The sequence below is a fragment of the Eimeria maxima genome, genomic scaffold (genome assembly GCF_000499605.1).
Source record: "Eimeria maxima Weybridge genomic scaffold, Emw_scaff27, whole genome shotgun sequence".
Classification (NCBI taxonomy): domain Eukaryota; phylum Apicomplexa; class Conoidasida; order Eucoccidiorida; family Eimeriidae; genus Eimeria; species Eimeria maxima.
Window position 1 is genome coordinate 57,526 of NW_013565549.1, and position 19,535 is coordinate 77,060.

General features: G+C 51.0%; 4 protein-coding genes across 4 annotated transcripts; 2 read left to right on the forward strand and 2 right to left on the reverse strand.

Moving 5' to 3' along the window:
- Positions 1-2,603: 2,603 nt before the first annotated feature.
- On the forward strand, positions 2,604-3,872 carry EMWEY_00004940 (hypothetical protein, conserved; the record flags this gene model as incomplete). Its single annotated transcript, XM_013481068.1, has 2 exons — positions 2,604-3,710; positions 3,831-3,872. 2 exons carry the CDS (start codon positions 2,604-2,606, stop codon positions 3,870-3,872), a joined length of 1,149 nt encoding a protein of 382 aa, XP_013336522.1.
- A 2,269-nt stretch (positions 3,873-6,141) lies between these two features.
- On the reverse strand, positions 6,142-8,269 carry EMWEY_00004950 (hypothetical protein, conserved; the record flags this gene model as incomplete). The annotated part of the gene is made up of 3 exons (XM_013481069.1): positions 6,142-6,240; positions 6,423-7,597; positions 7,822-8,269. The coding sequence occupies 3 exons, from the start codon at positions 8,267-8,269 to the stop codon at positions 6,142-6,144; spliced, it is 1,722 nt and encodes a 573-aa protein (XP_013336523.1).
- A 5,027-nt stretch (positions 8,270-13,296) lies between these two features.
- EMWEY_00004960 (UBA/TS-N domain-containing protein, putative) lies at positions 13,297-16,090 on the forward strand (the record flags this gene model as incomplete). The annotated part of the gene is made up of 9 exons (XM_013481070.1): positions 13,297-13,447; positions 13,574-13,614; positions 13,933-14,181; positions 14,406-14,549; positions 14,728-14,760; positions 14,901-14,972; positions 15,161-15,351; positions 15,723-15,808; positions 15,996-16,090. 9 exons carry the CDS (start codon positions 13,297-13,299, stop codon positions 16,088-16,090), a joined length of 1,062 nt encoding a protein of 353 aa, XP_013336524.1.
- A 726-nt stretch (positions 16,091-16,816) lies between these two features.
- EMWEY_00004970 (hypothetical protein, conserved) lies at positions 16,817-19,232 on the reverse strand (the record flags this gene model as incomplete). Its single annotated transcript, XM_013481071.1, has 5 exons — positions 16,817-17,699; positions 17,820-17,896; positions 18,117-18,239; positions 18,493-18,860; positions 19,100-19,232. The coding sequence occupies 5 exons, from the start codon at positions 19,230-19,232 to the stop codon at positions 16,817-16,819; spliced, it is 1,584 nt and encodes a 527-aa protein (XP_013336525.1).
- Positions 19,233-19,535: the final 303 nt, after the last annotated feature.

Sequence of the window (19,535 nt, forward strand, 5' to 3'; positions counted from 1 at the left end):
TCATATGGTTTTACCCTAGGCCCATTATTTTACGGGGTTGAATGACGTACTGTTAGAGGAGCCATTGCGAAGGAGAATAGGATGCTTCAAAAGAGAGAGATGAGGAACAATTGCTATCCAGGGACACTATAGCGTTGAACAGTATGGATGCATACGGTCGGCGTGGAGGCCACCCACACTTTGATAAGTTCACAACAGACAAACGGGAGTAGCGTTCCGGCGAGGGGCGATGTCACAACTAATTTCTGTGGACGTGCAAGTTGCTTGTATCATATAGCACGATATTCCATAAATTTGGCTTGACACTTAAGGGCACCTTGCCTTGCGGAAGCAGTCCCCTCCGCATGCGCGTATAATCTAGTCACAGTACAGTTTGACACCCAACATTAGGCCCGTAGGAAAAGATCGCCAGACAGCATTAGTTCAAGACAACATCTCAACTATTAAGAGAGGCTTCCCGCCGAGGGAACGTTCGGATGATGTTGCTCCTTCCAAGGGAACCACAGATCCCTTCTTCCGTAGGAAGAAGGATCTGAGCAACGTCTTTTGCTACGTCGTAAGCAGTCTTACACATGGTGTGAGCTATGTAGCCCATCCACTTCTTATGTTACGCTTATGTTGCATACCCGGGTTTTTCAAAGTAGGGAGGTTGCAAAGGTTTTGTTTCCCCGTCATTCATTGAAGACCAAGAGAGAGTCGCTATACCTCTTCGTACGCCTGCAAGCACGACTGCGTACAGTACTAATGGTTCAAGGCCCCCCAGCAGAAATTAAAATTGCACTTGTGGCCAAAGGGTCAAGGTATGTGTGACAACTACCGCTAGGTAGCGACTGAATGATTATACGAAAGTCCACGTCCCAGCTGGAAGTGTCTTTTCGGGGGCTCTTTACCAACTAGCACTGGTACACTGGTATTCTTCTACAACGCGCGCCCACGTCCCAGCTGGAAGTGTCTTTTCGGGGGCTCTTTACCAGTTAGCACTGGTACACTGGTATTCTTCTACAACGCGCGTTACGCTGTTTTCGATTCTGCTCGCTGGATTTACGTTTGTGTAGAACGGTTTGGCCCCTGCCCCATCCTGTTTGCCTTGTCTCGGTGTACCGTGTACTGTACCCACGAAGCTTTGGGGGGAAGTGTTTGGGGCTAAACGGGGCATATTTATCCTGATGTATCCGAAGCAGATGCACTTACTTCGACTGAAGTCCATATTGGTTACTAAGAATCAAGCCAGTGCTAAACATTTGTCTTTGGTTATGGTGCAAGCACCAAAGGGATCACTGGCATGTTTCCTTTTGGGGTTGCGTCGTAGCAAGAGTTGCAGAAAGACGTGCCTCAACGCATGACATATCCATATATACTTACACTGCCACCGGTCTTTTTTGTACCACAGTGCGCCACAGTGCGCCTTCCTTGGAATTTTTCCATCTAGTGGGTTTTGAGTCCAAAGGTGGTCTCCGTCTAGGTTCAAGGACTCCCTAAGCCCTTATAAACTTCTGCATTCTCTAACTGCTCTTGAAAAAGAAGTTACATCGCAGAGGAGCTTGATTTTCAAAGCACTCAGATAGGCTGCACATTTTGAGGAAATACAAGCAGCTGGAGAATAGCCAACTTTCCTGCAGCCTCTACACAGCGTTAGTCCCAAATGAAAGCCAAGAAAACCCGGACGAGTGATCGAAAGCACCCTCCATCTTAGAAAGTGCTAGAGCTGAGACGCCAAGGTCCGGTGGTGACCAGCCTTCAGCTTGTCGGCAGACATTACACCCCGTGAGTAAAAACTGGGGTGGATTCCCACCCGACACAGAGCCAATTAATTTAGTTGGTAGAGTATAGCGAGATTACTTTTTGATGCAAACACTTCAGGCCTCGTGAAACTCACAACTACGTGTGTAAACGGTTCAAGCCACCGGCTATGTCCTGTACACTGCTTCGGCGAGGCAACTAGCGAGATACTTTTGCTGGCAGTTACTCTCCCAATGTCTCTCCTGTCAAGGTTTTAATAATCGTGCAAAAATTTGCATACGCTAGTGCCGAGTCACTTTGACCGGTGTTCCACTAGACCGGAACGATCTAGCGGTGCTGCCAAATTGCAAAGTAAGCTCAACAATAAATCTGTGCGACGACATGTAAGGCAAAGTAAGTCCGTTGAAAGACTACACGTATTCTTTTTGTCGAAGAGTAGTATTTGTGGGAAGGGTAAATTCTGGATGTTAGCCCGCTGTGACCGATGGCTGCCGACCAATGGGGGCCGCCGCTAGAGGAACCGCTGCCTGCTGCACAGAACGTCGTCGTGGCTCGCAGAAAACAAAGTCACGTACCTCTTCATCAGACGCTTCCGCAGAAAACACCAAAAACTTGAACAATATAGAGCTGTTGGTTTGATGCTCAAAGCTCCCCTGCAAGCACCCTCCGCAGTTAGCCTTCGGCGGCCTGGTTGCGCTGTCGGCTGCAAGACTGCTGCGAAGCGACGGCTGTCGATGCGATCATTTCGTTGCATGAACAGTGCAACAACTCATAACTTTCAGGGAGTCAATACCTCCCATTGTTCTTAAACTGTTTGGGCCATTGTTCTTGTTCTTTGTGAGCTGACGACGGAGGCTGACACAATGGCCTCTCTCCGCGATCTGCGAATGCCGGCTTGGCACGAACTCCAACGTTATCTTACAGATCCTGAGATTCTGACGTCGGAAATCTTGTTCTTGATTTTGACTTTGTCGAACATTTTTGTGGTGTATCGTCTCTTCCTCGATGTGGTCCCCTTCCCGGTTTTCGTTACCTGGTGGCAGCTGGCCCAGGGCCTGTTGATGGCTTGGTGCCTTGGCGAGGTTGGCAAGGAATACCCCAAGCTGGCATACTTCCCAAGAGTTGAAATAGACAGGAGACTCCTCAGAAGGTTGTTTGTGCCTACAATTGTCAACGCTCTTATGTTGGTTCTAGCAAACGTCCTTCTCTATCGCGTGCAATGCGTTGCAACACTTCCGGTCGTCGTTGCCTTTGCGGTCGTTCTTCATCACGTCACCCGATTCGTGGGTTGTGGAGAGGAATACATGCCAATGCGTTGGCAAGCAGTTGGCCTGTTGTTCACAGCCTTCCTCTTGGGCATCACCGATTCAAAAACCGTCGGCTCTGACGTGCTGCCATGGGCTATACTGTACGCGATCTTCTCCGCTGCTTTCCGCGCTGCTTTCCTGCAGAAGGTGATGCACGAAGTAGAAGGCAAAGGAAACCTCCTGCACAACCACCAGCATTTTATCTCTGTTATCATTCTCCCGGTGTTGATGCTCATCTGCGGCGAGGGTTCTGTGCTTAGTGCCATGCCAATGAATTTCGAGTCACTCTACACCTGGCAGACTTGGGGATGCCTGTTTACTGTCGGAGCCCTTCCGTTCCTGAAGAATATCGTCTCCAACCGCCTTATCCGCAGAACAGGTCAAGGCCCATGGCGGTTCCTTGAGGTCTTGTCAATTTTCTTCGTTTTCATTATCGGCGTCACGTTCGGAACCCCTGGGTGGCAAGGGTACATTGCAATCATGCTGGTTATTGCAGGGCGTGCTCTGGGAGCGTGTGACGTCCTTCTTAATGCAGCAGAAGCTGAACAAAACGAAATGAGCAGCGGCAATCCAGCCCGGCCAGCAGACGCCGAGAGAGGAGAGCTGGAGCGCGGGTCAGGTTCCAAGCAGTATCTGCAATCCATCGAAGAGGACAGCGGCGAAGTGAGTCCTTATGAGCACTTGAGTTAGTAATAGGCCAGTTTTTCATCTATCCACGCTACCTCCGCTGGGCAAGTTGCATAGAAACGTTTGAGACTGCATGCTCCGCATTTTTATTTTCAGGCCTATGGAGAACTTGCTGAAGGCGAAGAGCATGAAATGTAACACCGCCGCTTCAAGGACCCCAAATGCTTTAGTTATGTTTAGTCTAATATAGCTGCGGCGCTTGCTGGTTCAGGTGCTTCCGAGATTTAGATGTGTGGTGTGGGTCGCTATGCCGGAGGCTCCATCCATCTGCCCATCAGCGCGGGGCCTGCATTTTTGCGGCCTCTTGAGACTGCGTTCATGCTTTAAATTCGCAAATGCAAATGGTACCATATGAACTCTGCCCAGAACTACGCGCTCGCAGGTCAACCATTTATTTTGGCATATGAAGCCCCTTTGGCGAGCCTGGGCGGCCTCTTCGTCACGACTGCCACCAGCAACTTCGACGTAGATATCTTGAAAACCGCTGCAGCTGCAAAGTTGTTTGAAAGAGTACGAGATAGCTAGTCGTAAAGTTTGTTGCACCCAAAATCAGTGAATGCAATCAAACAGGCAATAGCTCTTTTCAAGCCGCAGCACTAAAAGAAAGGAAGTTGAGAAGGAGCAGCTTGTGTAAAAGTCACAGGAAGAATGCTATCACGACAGCACTGCTCTGTGAAATGACATGGAGTTTAGTTCCCAGGGTAAAGTTCTTCAATAGAATGATAAAAATTCAACAATGTAGTGATACTAGTCAAAATAAGATCATTTGAATCTGTAAAATAATTTGCAGGAAAATTTTAATTGTAACGTTGCATCACGACAGAGGGAATCGCCATATACGCCCATATTAAAATAAACAATTATGCGCGTGAACAGGTGTCTCATCAATATAAGCCAATGGATATTCATGTAATTAAATATTTACATAAATAAAAATAGTGCTTACTGGGGTGCATATCTAAACAAGAGTCATTTCTGGCTAATTTTAACATCAAAGGTAAACAACATTCTTGAACATGCATAAATATAGTTACATACGTACCATTTAAATATTGCATTCCACAAACACTGGGTAGGGGCAGATACAGCTGTACTAGTAACCAGTACTGATCAGCCAGCATCTCGAACTGTTTCTACACATGCGTATGTGTACTCCACAATGTGCGAACACTCAAGGTCTGAGGTTGAGAAAATAGTTATCTGGTGCTAAAAATGTACATGCTTTTGGAAATTCCTTCTCAAGTGTCTACACTAAACCAAGCCGAGCTTTTACACGATATACGGTAACATGATAGGTGTATTAACTTTAATTGAGAATGCTGACTGCTTCCTACACACGCAGCAACCACTATACGCCTAGCTCAAACCAGTGAGTTCGCCAGGGGGAAACACTGTGCACCTTCCCCCTTACAATCTGTATTATTTCTAGGTGCAAGCATTGGTTTCATTTGAAGTTCTTTTTATCATTAAGATTCATTGTTTGCCAATCCAGCCAAGTCCTAGTCTCTACATAGTTTAGGCTCGCCCTCTACGGCACTATTTTCATGCTTACGTTGTATCCTACTAATATTCTTACCAATGCACTCTCTTTACTTTTTATTACTAGCCCACGTAGAATTCCTGCACTTAATGCAATGCCACATAGCATTCCTTCACAGACAGCAGCACCTTGTTTTGGCGTCGCGTCTGCTGACGGATCACTTGCGAGCAACAACAACGCCACCGCACAGTGCGGCTGTTGATGGTTAATTTGCATTCAGCTGCAACCCCCCAAGGGGAGCAGCGAGCCATTCGATAATATGACAAACAGCGCAGCAGCTGCTGCACCTGCGGCAGTGCTTGTTGTTCTTGCTGCACCTGCCAGCAGAGATTTATCAGGAAATGAGGGACTGCATAGCGGGCTGCTCGATTGGTAGACATCAGAGCGCCGGCGCCCCAAACACAAGTCAGTCACGCCTGCCGGGCCAATCTTGGCAGGCATTACTGAAGCCTGCCAGGATTGGCCCGGCAAGCTTAACTCCCTCATCTGCAGAGGGGGAGGGAATGAAAACACATTTGTACAAGTCCGCAAGGCTCGGCAAATGACACAGGTGGCCCAAGTGTTCCGCTAAAAGTGGGAGGTAGTGTAGCATATCATGCCGAACATGAGAACAACCCAGTCAAGCATAGATCCAAGATAGTGGAAATAACACTTTCGGGGAGACGGCAATGAAACGATAGCAACTTGGCATCATGTCACTAAAAGAACGTCTAGGTACTGTCAAGGAAATCTCGATGATCCGCCGCTCACGGGGACTTATGCCAAAGGGAGGAATCGAGCAGTCGGGAAAATGTGGTTGAGTGAAGGCCAAGCGGCCAAGCAGCATTCAGTCCGAAGCACCCAACGGAAATTGTTGACTCGGAGAGTCTAAAGGCCATCGCTGAAAACGAGTTTAGGCCTTAGCCTAGCAGGAAACCATTTTTGCTCAGACGGGCGCCCAAGAGAGTGCTGGACGTAACGGACTCCCTGAGCAACGAGCACTCACACGAGCACTGCACGTGTTGCATGGCAGGCTGCAATTAGAGCGGCGTATGGCTGAAGAGTTAAAATCAGCAGAAACTAACAGCATAGTTGCCCTCAGGGAAATACTGGCTAGACTAAGGGCTATGGATTGCGGGAATTTCAATGAAAAAACTTGTCGACCATACCTCGATATTGTGATCGATGTTGACGTGGGAATGCCCAAAAATATGCAGTGAGCCTTCGGCCTGCCTGAGCTGCTCGTCGATGCGTGTGGATCCCATAACATACGCCAGCGCTCCAGGGTTGAGTGGATAAAGCTTAGCCAGTTCCGCGCGAGGCAAAAAGTGAGAAAAAGTAATGACTACCGTGGGGTTCTCGAAGCAGGTAGTCTCCTCTCCACAAGTACCCTCTGGAGATGGGCAACCCACATCCATCTCAGAATCGGTGGCTTGCGAGCTAATACCACTTTCTGAGGATCCGGTGTGGCCAACTTTCAATCGTGGTAGACCATCACAACATGCACAGTCAGGCACATCTGAGACGGCGGGTTCAGTTTTATTGTTCTGTATATTCTTATCAAGCCGCAGATTTCCTCTGCACGGGCTTTGGCGGTTGCGCAAGAAACAGCCTCTGCGTTCATTTTCAACTGCAAAGAACTCCGAAAGACTCAAAGGCATTCCCAAGGCATCTGTAAACCGCCGGGGGGTGCTTTTGGGCAACACCAAGTTCGGCATATTCTGTGCCTCCTCGACAGACCATCTGCGATGAAAAGGCTTGCAAGAGGCGTTAGCTCCCCACGCCAACCCACCAGGAAGTCCAGAGGTCTCCCTCCCTCCAACAGCAACAGCTGCAGCAGCTCCAACACCGGCAGCAGTAGACGCACCGGACCCATTGGTGGAGCGGCACGTGCATCGCCTACTCTTGCCAAGACTCATCCCACTAAACCGCCTAAACAGAGTTGCCTCTGGATCAGCTCTTCCAAGGCTGCTGTACTCTCTCCTTAGCCTGCCGCTCGACTTGGGATCATTGTTGCTGAGCGGCAGTGGCCACTGGCAGGCAGTGTAGTCCATCCAGTTTTCAGCCAGAGATAGCAGGAGCTTAGAACCAATAACTCGGCTGTTGTCTGGGGAAATACCTTGAGTTGTCTTCCCAGGGTGAGACTGGCTTGCACGTGGAAGCGCCGTCTGGGGTTGATGTGCGTACAAGGCTACGCGACGAAAGTGGGGGTCAAATTCGTCGTACCATGAGAAAAGGGGGACTAGACGAACTTTCCTGGACGGGAAAAACGGGCTGGTGTGGATTCCCAGAGATTCGCACAGCCGCAGGATACTGTCGAACTTCTTCAGGCTGTCAGTTATACCTGCACAAGAGAAACTGCAAAGTGAAAGCTCCTCAATAGAGATGGCCTAGACACACGTAAGCGGTTCCACTTCACCCGCTTGCCAGTCATGCGGGAATACTACGGAGGAAAAGGGGATGGTGAGGAACTTTGCCCGCCTTTAGGCCAGTCATGAGTAGCAAGCAACTACTGTTCTCTTTCTCAACACAATTCTGTCACTTGTTCTAACATTAACTCCCACTTACCCAAATCTCTATCCTTGCGCGTCACCCAGAGCTCGTGGTTTCCCGGTACGAAGGCCACATGGCCGAAAACTGAGCAAAAAAGGTTAAGGGAGTCTTTCAAACCCTCTAACTCATGGTGCACATCTCCAGCGAGGATCAGTACATCATTGGCAAAGTCCTCGTTGACTGGTGAAGATGTTTTCGTCACCACTCCCCCCAGCTGTCCTATGTTGCTCGACAGGGCACCAGCGAGTGGTGGCCACACAGGTGCCTCTCCTCCAGCACTGGCATCTGTAGAGATTCCTGATTCGACAATGTCCCATTCATTTCCGTTAGAGCTGCCTTGACCGCTGATGATCCGATTTTCCGTAGATGCAGGGCGTTTCTTGTTCAAATAGCAAAACTGCTTGACAAGTTCAAAGTTTACTTTGCTTTCGAGATGGAGATCAGACCAAGCAAAAATGCGCATTTTCGTCAGATGACAAGGAGTGAAGGGGACCTTTTAAAGACAAGGTCGTCACAATTTTTCAAGCCAGGCACCGTTTGGATCGACACACATTGACGCCGTCAGTTGCCTGTAAATTTCAAGGGGCTAGACCTTCTCGAAAACATCCAGCAACAAGCTGGATTGTCTCACTGATATCCAAACAAAAAGCTTTTAAGCCTATATCCGTCTGCAGCATGCTGTTTGGGCAAACTGTCTTTTGCATATAGCAACGCCGACGCGCCGAAATGCGCATGGGGTTGTTCAGAGAGTTTCTCAATCACAGCACATAAAATAGCGTTAAATCCCTTGTTGCTTAACTCATATTGACGCTTCGGATGTGAAATTCTTGTCCCTGGAGCACGTGCAACTGCTTGGCCAGCCAGGGCAGCTGCGTCAGGTAGGAATTGCAGGCAAGGTTATTCAAAGTCCGGTGGGCACTGGGTCGCTGTGGGAACTCTTTGCCGATGGCCTTTGGATGCTCTACTAAAAGCAACAGCTCAAGGCTAACGTTTTTGTAAACATGTGCTTATCAGTATGGTATTTCTGGATGTTTGTGGGCTGCGTGTGGGGTGACACCGCAGACTGGTCACCACGCCGACTCCCGCCGACCGCTACCTAGTGACCACCCCCCCCCCTATTGGTCCTCCAAAACACCTTTGCCATTTTTTTCAGCAGAAAGCCTACCTTATGTTGAAAATATTGCTTACTCAGTATCCTGCCCTTAGAAATAACTCAGCAACAGCCACCTGAGTCAACATTAGTGCAAATTGTGGCGCTCCACGGGATGTCACCAGCACATGGCGGGTCTTTGTGCAGTTTCTTTCGGAACTGCACAAATGCTTAATCAGCTGAAGTCAATGATATTCCTATAAGCACTTGAAAAACTGTCTCTGGAAACAACTAGGCTCAGTGCTGGTGCCACGCTTTCAAGCACAACGCCCGCCGTTAGGCGGTGCATCATGCGGGTGAATCCGCATGTTCCTGGGCATGGCAGAGGTCTGTGTATGTGCTTATATATGAGTACATATTAACTACTCATGTCCATGTAGGCATTTGACGCCTGCCTGGAGCTAGCTGGAGCATTGGAAGTCAGCTTGCGCGTGCTTTCGTGTGGTTTCGCAGTAGAAGGTATTCTTGTTGAGGGGACGCCAAGCGCAGGTCCTTATATGCGTCCCCTTCCACTTTCCATCAATCATGTGAGACTAGATCACTGTGACTAGGACAATCATTTGGCTAGCTCGGCACAGCGAAGGACAATACAGTTACTGCCTTCCCGTTTTGTGGCAGGCCTTTATCATGCGGGTGGTCTGACCCCTGTCTCACGCGTCCATTGATAGTGGGCACCGGGACACCCGGAAAAAGCTAGTTCTCATTTTCGGACGTCAGTATGCCATCGTGTACCAACCGAAGAGACACACAATGGGAACCGTGCCCGTGGCAGTCCCGGGGAGCCGCCCCAATCTGCGGCCGACAACAGCAGCAGCTAACAGCTAATTGGAGAGGCCACGGCAGCTGACATAATCTTTTTGCATCTACTGCGTTGATGCCTCTAGCTTACCACACGTTTTCCTTCTCCTTGGTAGTCCTTCCTTCCATGGTTAGCCGACTAACCACAGGAGATGCTTAACGATTCACATTCGTCATTTCGAAAGTGATGAGCCACTCATCACTTTCAGTGTTTTCCTGCTCCGCAGTTTGCAGCATCTGCAAACTGCGGAGCAGGAAAACACTGCGTCAGCCGGGAGTCGAACCCGGGTCGCCTGCTTGGAAGGCAGGTATCCTAACCGTTGGACTACTAACGCTGCACGGCCTGTTCATGCAACCTCATATTCATTTTGAAGCAACACCTAAGGCCAGCAGCGTATTTGCAGAATGAGTGTCGCCGTAGTTTGTTGAATCTCTTGTGTGACGCGCTTGCAGTTGTATTGAACCTGCATGATGATGAACTCTGTAGACAGCTGTTGAGAAGTGGTGCGTGTGTGCCTACTGCCTGCTTGTGTCGGATAGGGATTCATATGCCATCTTGAGAGACATTTGCGCACATACATTGCACAGCATGTTACATCCGCCCCCGTTTTCATGCACGCAACACACGCCTTCATGTGCCCTGAAGGTGGTTGTTGTGAGTTGTAATTCCCACCTACTGCTGCGACGCCAAGGCAACATCCGGCTGTTTCTGCTGCTCCGCTCACTTCGCGCCCGTGTAGTATTATAGCAGTGAAATCCACTAAAGTAAAGTCGCCTGGGTTAGACGTAACTGCTGGGTGGAGTTCTTCGTACTTGCTAGGATAGCGTTCCTGTGTCCTCACGCATACCGGTGCTTCTGCGAACTGCGTTGGGAAGTGTTAGGCTTTGCTGGTGTGGGGCTGACTTCGGACGGCAAGATCTAACTTTGAGTCAGCCAACGGCCTCTCGGTGTATATCACGGATGCCGGAGAGTAACGCGTGGAAGGGTTAAGTACTCTGTTGTATCATAACAACCCTTTCGCCATCGTAGTCATGAAGCGTCTTCATCAGATGTGTCAGAGATCGGCTTGAACCATGCATTCCACACCCTATAAGTAGTACCGATACTGTGTTACGCCACATAAAGCTCCCTAGGGCTCTTTCTCATCTATTGGGTGCTTCTGCTCTCTTGTTGTTTCTCCATAAAACTATGAGTATCAGGAGATGAAGTTTCGAATCGTTTGCTCGCAGAGAGGGCAGCGGCCCAACTCCTATGTCACTGGTATCGGATTTTAAGCGGATGCTGGAGACGTCACGTGGCAGAAGGCGCCTCTGGCGGCTGCAGCCCCTCTCTAGGGCCAAGCAGGTTGATTCGCCTTCTGAAGTTTGTCCTTTAGAAGGGAGGCAATTCAATCGACTTCAGGAATAACGTTGCGGCCGGACGATTCGTGGCCGAGGGGTTTCTGAACCTTCACGAAAGTGTAGGACAGCGGCCACTTCCGAATGGGCTCTCCATAAAGCCACATATAATTTCATCCGTGAGGCCGAAACTCACAACCGTAAGAAATGAATTGTTCGCATAAGCTGTTGTGCATTCGAGAAATGTTACTTCTTGCGTAGCAGTTGCTGCACACAGCCTAGGTGCTGAAGGTGCTCATGCCCCGCTGAACAACAACACGCCATCTGTGTATATAAAAATTCATCTCTCATTGTTTGGGAACGACAAATTGTGAATGCCATGCCTCTCAAGTTTAGCAGATGCATTCACTTGACCAAATGTTCTAAACATGAAAGCCTGAACTTGGCGGCGATTGTAGGAAATGCAGTCTTCGTCCCTTCCATCGGGATGGAGCGGGGCGTGTAAGAACGTTGCAACGAAGTCTAATGATCTATGCGCTGCTGAATCCTGGAAGACAGCCAGGAAGCTCGTCAACCCGATGCAATGGAAACTTCTGTTTCACTGTGTTCTTGTCCAAGGGCTTGAAGTGGATTCAACTGCACCAGCTACCGTCATTTTCGATTGCCAACACCTGGTGGTTTCCGAAGGCACTAGGTGACGCTTGGAGTTTGCAGGGCGAGCCCTGGATCTTATCTTAGAGCTACTGTGACCTGCAGTGAAGCCAAAATAATAGTTCCTTAGAGCATCTGACACACTTTTCCAGTATCCAGCTGCCGTGAGTTCAGCCGACCAAGATCCTGGAGCAACTAGAGTGGATACAGCCATACAGTAGTGGCAACCCACCTCGCTGACGCTCAAGGTGAACAACAGCCCGGTATGGAAACACAAGCAGGCCCTTTTTGCTGTATGAATAGATAGCCAATTCTTGAAAACTTCCACTTGCTTACCACTTACCTGCTAGGGGCGGGTAAGAGCTCATGTGCCCACTTCAGACAATATTGTCAACATCGCACAGAGTTTGGTAAATTAGGGACGCATCCGGCTGCGCTTTCTTTTAAATAGGGCCACCACGTTAGATGCGAGGGTGTCGTAGGATAACTCACACACGTTAACCACACAGAGAACTGCAAACTCGATCTAAAGGCTGCAAATGTACCACAGTGTGTATCTGTAACATTATCCCCCCGCTGTAGTGGTGCTTACTGGTGACAGAAGATAGTTGCAGTGGCAGCTGCCACGAAACAGTGTGTACGAACTGCCCAGAAAGCTTACGAGCCAATTCTAAATTTACATATGCTGTTTTGCCAGGTAAAGTACTAACCTTTGAACATCGTACATTGCCCCTTCGTCCACACCTGGGTATTCAGTAAGCCTGAGGCCACGTAAGTCCAAGAGCAGTTCGAATCACAGGCTGGCATTGGGAGGAAAATTCTAGCATATGATGGAGTAAATGAATATCAGGGGACTCCGGGCTCGTGAACAATCCGTGTCATATGTGCATACCGCCCTTTTGTTCCATTGTGATGGAATTGGTCGCGGCAGGCGCTACCGCATGCACGTTCGCTGACGACCATGGAAAATGGGACGTAGGTCTGTTTCTTCAAACTTTTGCTGATGAAGTGTGTTAATCCGTTCACATTTTGTTGGAATTAGCAGGGATTCTGCCGTCTGTGTAGAGCAGTGCTGGTGAGAAGGCGTTTGGTCCAGAGGCTGCCTGCGGACATCTCGACTAAAATACCGTCGTTTTCTGCCTATAAGGCTAATCTTTCCATTTTTTACGGAGGAACCTACCTTTGTTAACCCTTAAAGTATTCATAGGCCTCATAGGGGCTAGAGTTCAGCGCGACATTGGAAGGGTCATCGGCAGAATATTCCTCTGTTTGTGGCGTTTTCTCTGCTCTTTCAGCATTGAACGCCTTGAGGGGTGTGGCCTCTGTCTATGTGACTTGTGTTTGAGGGCTACACACGAGAGTCTCTCAAGGAAATATCTACCCTGGGGCATCTGCGAACAGCTGGTAGCTGCTCTTCCGCTGTATCGCCACATTTTTGGTTTACCGGGAAGGCAGAAAGTCACCGTGTCGTACAAATAAGTTGTATAGGCGTGCTCAACTTCTTAACATTGCAGGAGTCAAGGTTCTGCCTGAGCTGTGAGTGGCAGCGGAGGATGAATTACTCCGGAGAGACGCAGCACGGGAACGACACAAGGCCCAATGATGGGGAGGACGAAGGGGCATGTGGACAGCCAACCGATGCTTCACTGGCACCACAAAATGATTCTGCTGAGCCCACAAAAGAAGTCGTGGATGTTGCCCAGGGTAATTGAGTTTTACAGCACTTCCGCGTCTGGTTTACTGCTGAGCGCTGGTGCTCTGCATTCTTTTACCTTTTTACTTACAGTCTGCCTTTACTTCTTCTTAACGGTGCTGACTTTGTCTGTGCAGATGCGACTTCTCCAGCCCTCGCAGACCTCGTGGATGTTAACGTAAGAACGCGCAGCACCTTCAGCCGCCGCAGCAGCAGCGGCGGATGCAGCGACACTAGCGGGAGTTGCAGAACGAGAATCTTTAGTGGTCTCTGTACCAGCGTCGTGGCAGTGTCGATTTTTGAAAGCATCTGCCAACGGGGGTCTTATGGACAGCGCGTGCATTGGTGGCTTTAGAGCATACTCTATATGGCTTGTGTGTACGATCGCCTACCTTTCCGTGCATCTCGTTGCCTGCCTCGGTGTGTCTCTGTGTGTTTTTGTCAACTCATTAATTCTTGAGTGTCTACGTGCTTTTGTGTGTTGAATGGTTTTCAGCTATTGGGGCAACTGCAAGAGATGGGTTTCAGCGAGGCGCGGGCTGGGCGGGCGCTTCTGGCGCTTCGCGGGGGTCCTTCCACGGTGGAGGCGGCATTAGCGTGGATAGAAGAGCACGAAGACGATTCAGATGTTGACAATCCATTGACTGCTGAGGAGCTTGCCGCCTACAAGCCCGCTAAGAAGACCCCTCTAACAGAGGAGGAGGCCCAGCGCCTCGCCTACGAACTCCAGAAAAGGTTGAGGGAGGTCAGGCTTTGTTTGCTTTTTGGGATCTGCAGTAGAAAATTTCGAACTTGCGACTCATCTTTAAAGGTTTAGGCTCCTCCGTCTACAGACACACAAGCAGCTAACCACGAGCTTTAGAGCTACCCTTCTTCGCTGCAAGATTCCAGATGTGCATGCATTCGCGTCGGCCACGCAGGGTGGAAAGCAGTAGTATCGGGCATGCTTTGTGTTGGTATGGTTTTCAGGAGCGGCTAAAGAGAGAAAAGCAAGAGGCTATTGAGAAAGAACGGCTCCGTCTGCAGCAGTCCAAGGCCATGCTGGAGCAGCAGGCCAAGCTAGAGGAAGAGACGCGGAAGCGGGCACTAGAACAACTACAGAGAGAGAAGGAGGTGCAAATATACCTACATTTATGCATTATGTACAAATATGTGGACCAACGCACACCTCAAACTTATCTCGGATGTGTTTGCATAGCTACGGTTCACCTCCAAAAAATTGAGACAGAGTTAACCACCTCCCCATGCACTTCAGCTCTTTGCACGGTTGAGATTACTTTTACCGTTTCAGGAAACCTCGGCGTTAGATTGTGCTAATGTGAATGTAGCGGGTGTTTGGCCGTGTGGGGGCTGCTGTGCAGACAAACACACAGTCGGAAGCCGAACACGAATAGGGGCTTGGTGTTTGGTATTTTTGCTTAGAGATGAGGGTTTGTGGCGGGGCTTGTTTCTGTCACTGTATAGGAGGCTAAGAAAGAAAGGGAACGCCAGAGGGAGCTGCTGCGCCAAGATTATAGGGACAGATTCGGCTGTGAGGTTAGCAGCGGGCAGCTATTGCTTGGGGGTTGCGTATGAACTGCTTGGTGGTTGAGCAGTTGCTGTGAAGCGGCAGCTGGTGCTAGGGAAGCAAATAGTGAGGGAGACATCGGGATGCAAGAGGTGAGTATAGAGGGGAGGTACAGGGGTTTTCGCGTTTATCGAGATGTGGACTGTGCTGCGCATAGATGCCTGAGGACCCGTCACATGCGGCCCCTGAGGAGCGTCTGGCGAAGATGAGCGGCAAAGAAAAAGTAGCGTACTACAGCAATGCGCTTTTCAAACGCTACAAGAAGGAAGATCCCCAGAAGCTCCTTGTGTGCCTTAACACCCTCCGCCTCTACGTGAACAACGCCAAAGAACATCCGACGGACCCCAAGTACCACCGCATCAGGCAAGCGCTGCCACATTAGCGGCGGAATGTGCCACAACATAGGGTTCAGTCGGTATCGCTGCTAAAGTCGTCTTACGGCGCGCCGATGTTCCGGCCGTGCACTGAGGTAGTTCCAGCTTGAAAAACTAAGTGGGCCGGGGTGTAAGTGACGCCGTGAGGGCCACGGTCACGGCACCCCCAGCCATTAGCACTGCTAATTCGGTCATCCAGCTTTCAAAGTTTAAAGGGGGCTAGCTGCACTGCCAGTCTCCTGAACAAGTGAGGGGGGGGGTGTAGGGCCTCTTCCGGCTGTGTGGAATTCTGCTGATGGCAGCAACCAAGTCGTGCTTTGTGGATCTGCTGGTTTCGCTGCACAGGAAGGAGAACGCGGCCTTCAAGGCCCGCGTGCTGGTCTGCGATGGGTCCGTTGAGCTCCTCGACGCGTGTGGCTTCAAAGACCAGGGTGAGCAGTGGGTTGTTTGTGTTATATGGGGGAATGGGGCTGGCCTGCTCAGAGAGTCAGGATAACCAATTTCCAGAATGAAGCGCACGCTTCAGAGTGCTAATACTGCTGCTTGGCCCCTGTGCGGGGCGCCCGTGGTTTTTACTTACCAGGGGAAATAAGAGGGGCCTCCGGTTTGGGTCTGCAGGCGACACCTTGGCCATCCAGGGGCAGCCGGACGGCTTCGTACTCGCCCAGGCAATGAAATTCCTCGACCTGCTCATTGGACAGCTGAGAGGATGAATGGTCCACAGCCAGTAACGGCCGGCTGCCTCTAGCCCCGTTAAGCTACGGCTAGCTCGACACGGCTGCAGCAGCAGCCGTGCCATAGCCAGCCACAGCTATTGGCAGCTAGCTAGCTACAACCGAGGATGGGAAGACCCCCGCAGGAGTATGCAGACAACAGGCAAACCGACGGAAATTCCTTCTCCCTAGGCCGGGCCTTCCCATCAATGGGGGCAAGCCATCGGCAAGGAGTTCGAGATGCGGTTGGTGCTACCTGATCCTTTGACCATCAGCTTGTGGTTTGGGATTAAGGGTTAGGCCCATCTATCTTTCTACGGCCCACTGATTCGGGCTACACTGTACCATATATCCCCAGAGTGCTGCTCCGGGTGCCCAATGAACATAGCCCAAGGCAAAATGAGAGGGCCTGCCAGGCTGTGCGCTGTCTGCTACCCCCATGTGCATGCGCGCTGCTGGAGTCTGGGACCCGGAAGTGCTGGTCCTCAGACTGGCACTGAGTGACGACGGATACTCCTTCCCCGGTTGTCTGCCCACCTGCTGAAACTTTTGGATACTAGGCTTACCTGTACCTGCAGTACAATAGGTTCATTATTCACCTCAACGCATGGGCACACCGTACGTGTGGACCCCACACCGCAGCCACAACTGTGACCATTAATCAGAACTGATCATGCGCATATAACAGATGCACCTGGGCACCGCTGCGATGGCGCTACGTGCTTGTCAGCGAAGCTGCTGTCGCAGCAGGTCAGGGGTCTTTTGAAAGCAGTTTAGGTGGCGCATCAGCGATGGGGATGGTCCGTATGTCGTGAATAGGTCCTCCAATTCAATTACAACGCGGTCGATATCAGGTGCATCCTCAGTGGGTGTGGGGGCAACCCCAGCCTGTGCGGCTTCCGAAGAGTCTTCCCTACTTGAGCCCCTCACAGCCGCAGAGGTACTGGGCGAAGTGGGGGACCCAGAGGCCCCAGGGGCTGCAGCGCTACCCGCACTGCGGGGCTTGCGAGCCGGGCTGCTGCTGCGCCGCACCTGCAAGGGAGAAGAAGAACGAGAGCCCCCTTTAACTGCTGTTACACTGGGTCGACGCCGCTTCGGGCCGGCGAGCCTGCCCGCTGATGGCGCAGTAGATGGACCACCACCTGGTCCTTGAGGCTCCTGTTCAGCCGGTGGTTCCACTGGGGTGACTGGGGACGGTGTTAAGGGCCTAGCGGGTTCGCTGTTTAAGCCCCTCCCTGGCGGTCCCGGCTGCAGGTGCACTGCTGAGGCCTTGCTGCGGACCGCTGAAGCTAGGACCATGCAGCTGAGTGCGTGGGCGAGCTTGGCCTCAATATGGGCGGCGACCTCTCTCAATGCCTCTTCTTCAAATGTAAGCAGCTCCTCGGGTGGCACGCATTCCGCCGTTCCCCCCGAGTCCTCGAACAAAATGGGCAAAAACTGCTCCCCAGAGCTCCCCAAACAATACTCCTGAACCTCCCCTGTTTCTTGGGGCTGTGACCACCCCGGTTCCCCCCCAGAATGCTCACCCGTCTGAGGCGTCTTTGGCGACACTGCGGCCATCGGTGCATGGGCTGCATACAGCGGAGGTGAAAGCGTCAGGAAACGCAACCTGAAGGAACAGGCATCACCGCATGACAAGATGTCGTAGTTCGCCCCCAGAAGCATGAAAGCACTCTCAAGCTGCCTATAGTAGGTACGAGGGGTCGTCGTCGCAAAACCAAGCACTGACCACAAATTGACAGGGTTTACGATGCAGTTTGCGTGGCGGGGAGGTGGGCGCGTCTGTACTTCTCCCGTCCGATTTCTCTGCAGTGGGCACACAGCAAAATTAGACGTCGGGTGGAAATAGAAAGGAAACAAACAACTGTAAAGATGGGCAAATGACAGCAGCATGTATACAAAGTGGGGACCATATCTCTTTCAAGTGGGCAGGCGGAACGTCTCCAGGAGAAACAAGCGCCTGCAAGTGAATTTAAAGCCAGAAAAGGGGCGTCTAGCAAACGAACAACAAGTGGAAGAGAAGTACCAAATCGATTATCCGCGGAAAGCGAGGCTGCCACAGATACGCCTGCATCTCCTGTTCGTCCAGAGCCAGAAGATGCAAGATATTCCGCCTATCGGCCTGTAGCCTAAGTGCCCCCAAATAGTCCTAAGGAGACAGAAGACAGCAAAACAGGCCTACATCTCAACGGCATGGGTGAGCATATGCATAATATGGCTCAACCTAAAGTAAAAGCACTATTCCCAACACTTCCGTCTGTCAGCCCTGTTCATCAGAGCCCTGCATTCCAGGGTAATCGGCTACAAGGCGACAGCCAGAGCCAGTGAGCAGACTCGAGTGCGAACACCGAAAACCCCGAATGGTATAGAGAGTGTGTCTTAAGGATGGTAGGTAAACGCACGGCTCTGTCGATAAGGCCTTCAACAGTCTTGAACTGTTCAGTTAGTTTCTTTTTTTCGACCAGCTCCATGACTTCCGGAGGGGGCGAAAGCTGCAGCCAAGAAGAGCTGCAGGCAGCAGCCCCCAGCCACCAGGAAGGGCTCATTTGCTCGCGGTACTCTGTATGAAATGAGTTGCTGCCTAGAAGTCCCCCTAGGCTCAAGAGAGGACGAGATACCGGGGTACTGACACGGCGGATCACAGTCGAACGCGCGGACGGAGTCCCCGAACTGCTGCGCGCCGTCGTACCGCCACGGCCCCCAGGGCCACTCGTGCTACTGCTTACTGTGCTGCTGTTTGCGCTGCCGCCGCTTCGCCTCAGCCCCACACCTGCAGAGGAACACAGTAGTTCTCAGCAGATGAAGTAGTTAGCCTGACCCGAGAATTCTCGAAGGGCTAACGTCAAACACAAACCACCTGTGACCAGAGGGTGTGGAGGGGTGTGAGAAGATCCCCTTGTCCACACAAGCTGCTCATGTTATAAAGAATGGATCGGGCAAGTCTCCGTCAATGTAAGCTAGACAGGAGCAGCCGCATCTATTCCTCCAACTGAATGTTACTGTGCACACCGGCTCGGCTATCGGGCGAGAGTCCGCATTCCGGCACAAGGCGGGATTGAAGAGGCTTTGGGGGGGTCTTGGCCACTGGAGAAAAGTTCATCATGCCGACTTGGGCAGAAGGCGTTCCGTCTGGGAGCTTCATTCTTGATGGGATGCGAGCCCACGAAGCTTAAACGCGCTGCTGTGCTCCCCTGGAATCCCTGATGCCCAATCCAAAGGGAGTAAACCTCAAGCCCTCAAGAAAAATTGGCGTGCTGGTACATAAACCGCTGTACTCCAGAAGGTACTGGCACTGCGCTTCTCTGTCCGCCAAAAGGCGGCTGGAAAGAAAGGGTGACGACCACCACGCGCGCTTGTCTGGAGCTACACAGCGGCAACATGCACTGTAAAAAAAGAAAGCGAAGGGGAAATTGCTGTTCAAACAAAGGAAGTCGAACCTTAAGTA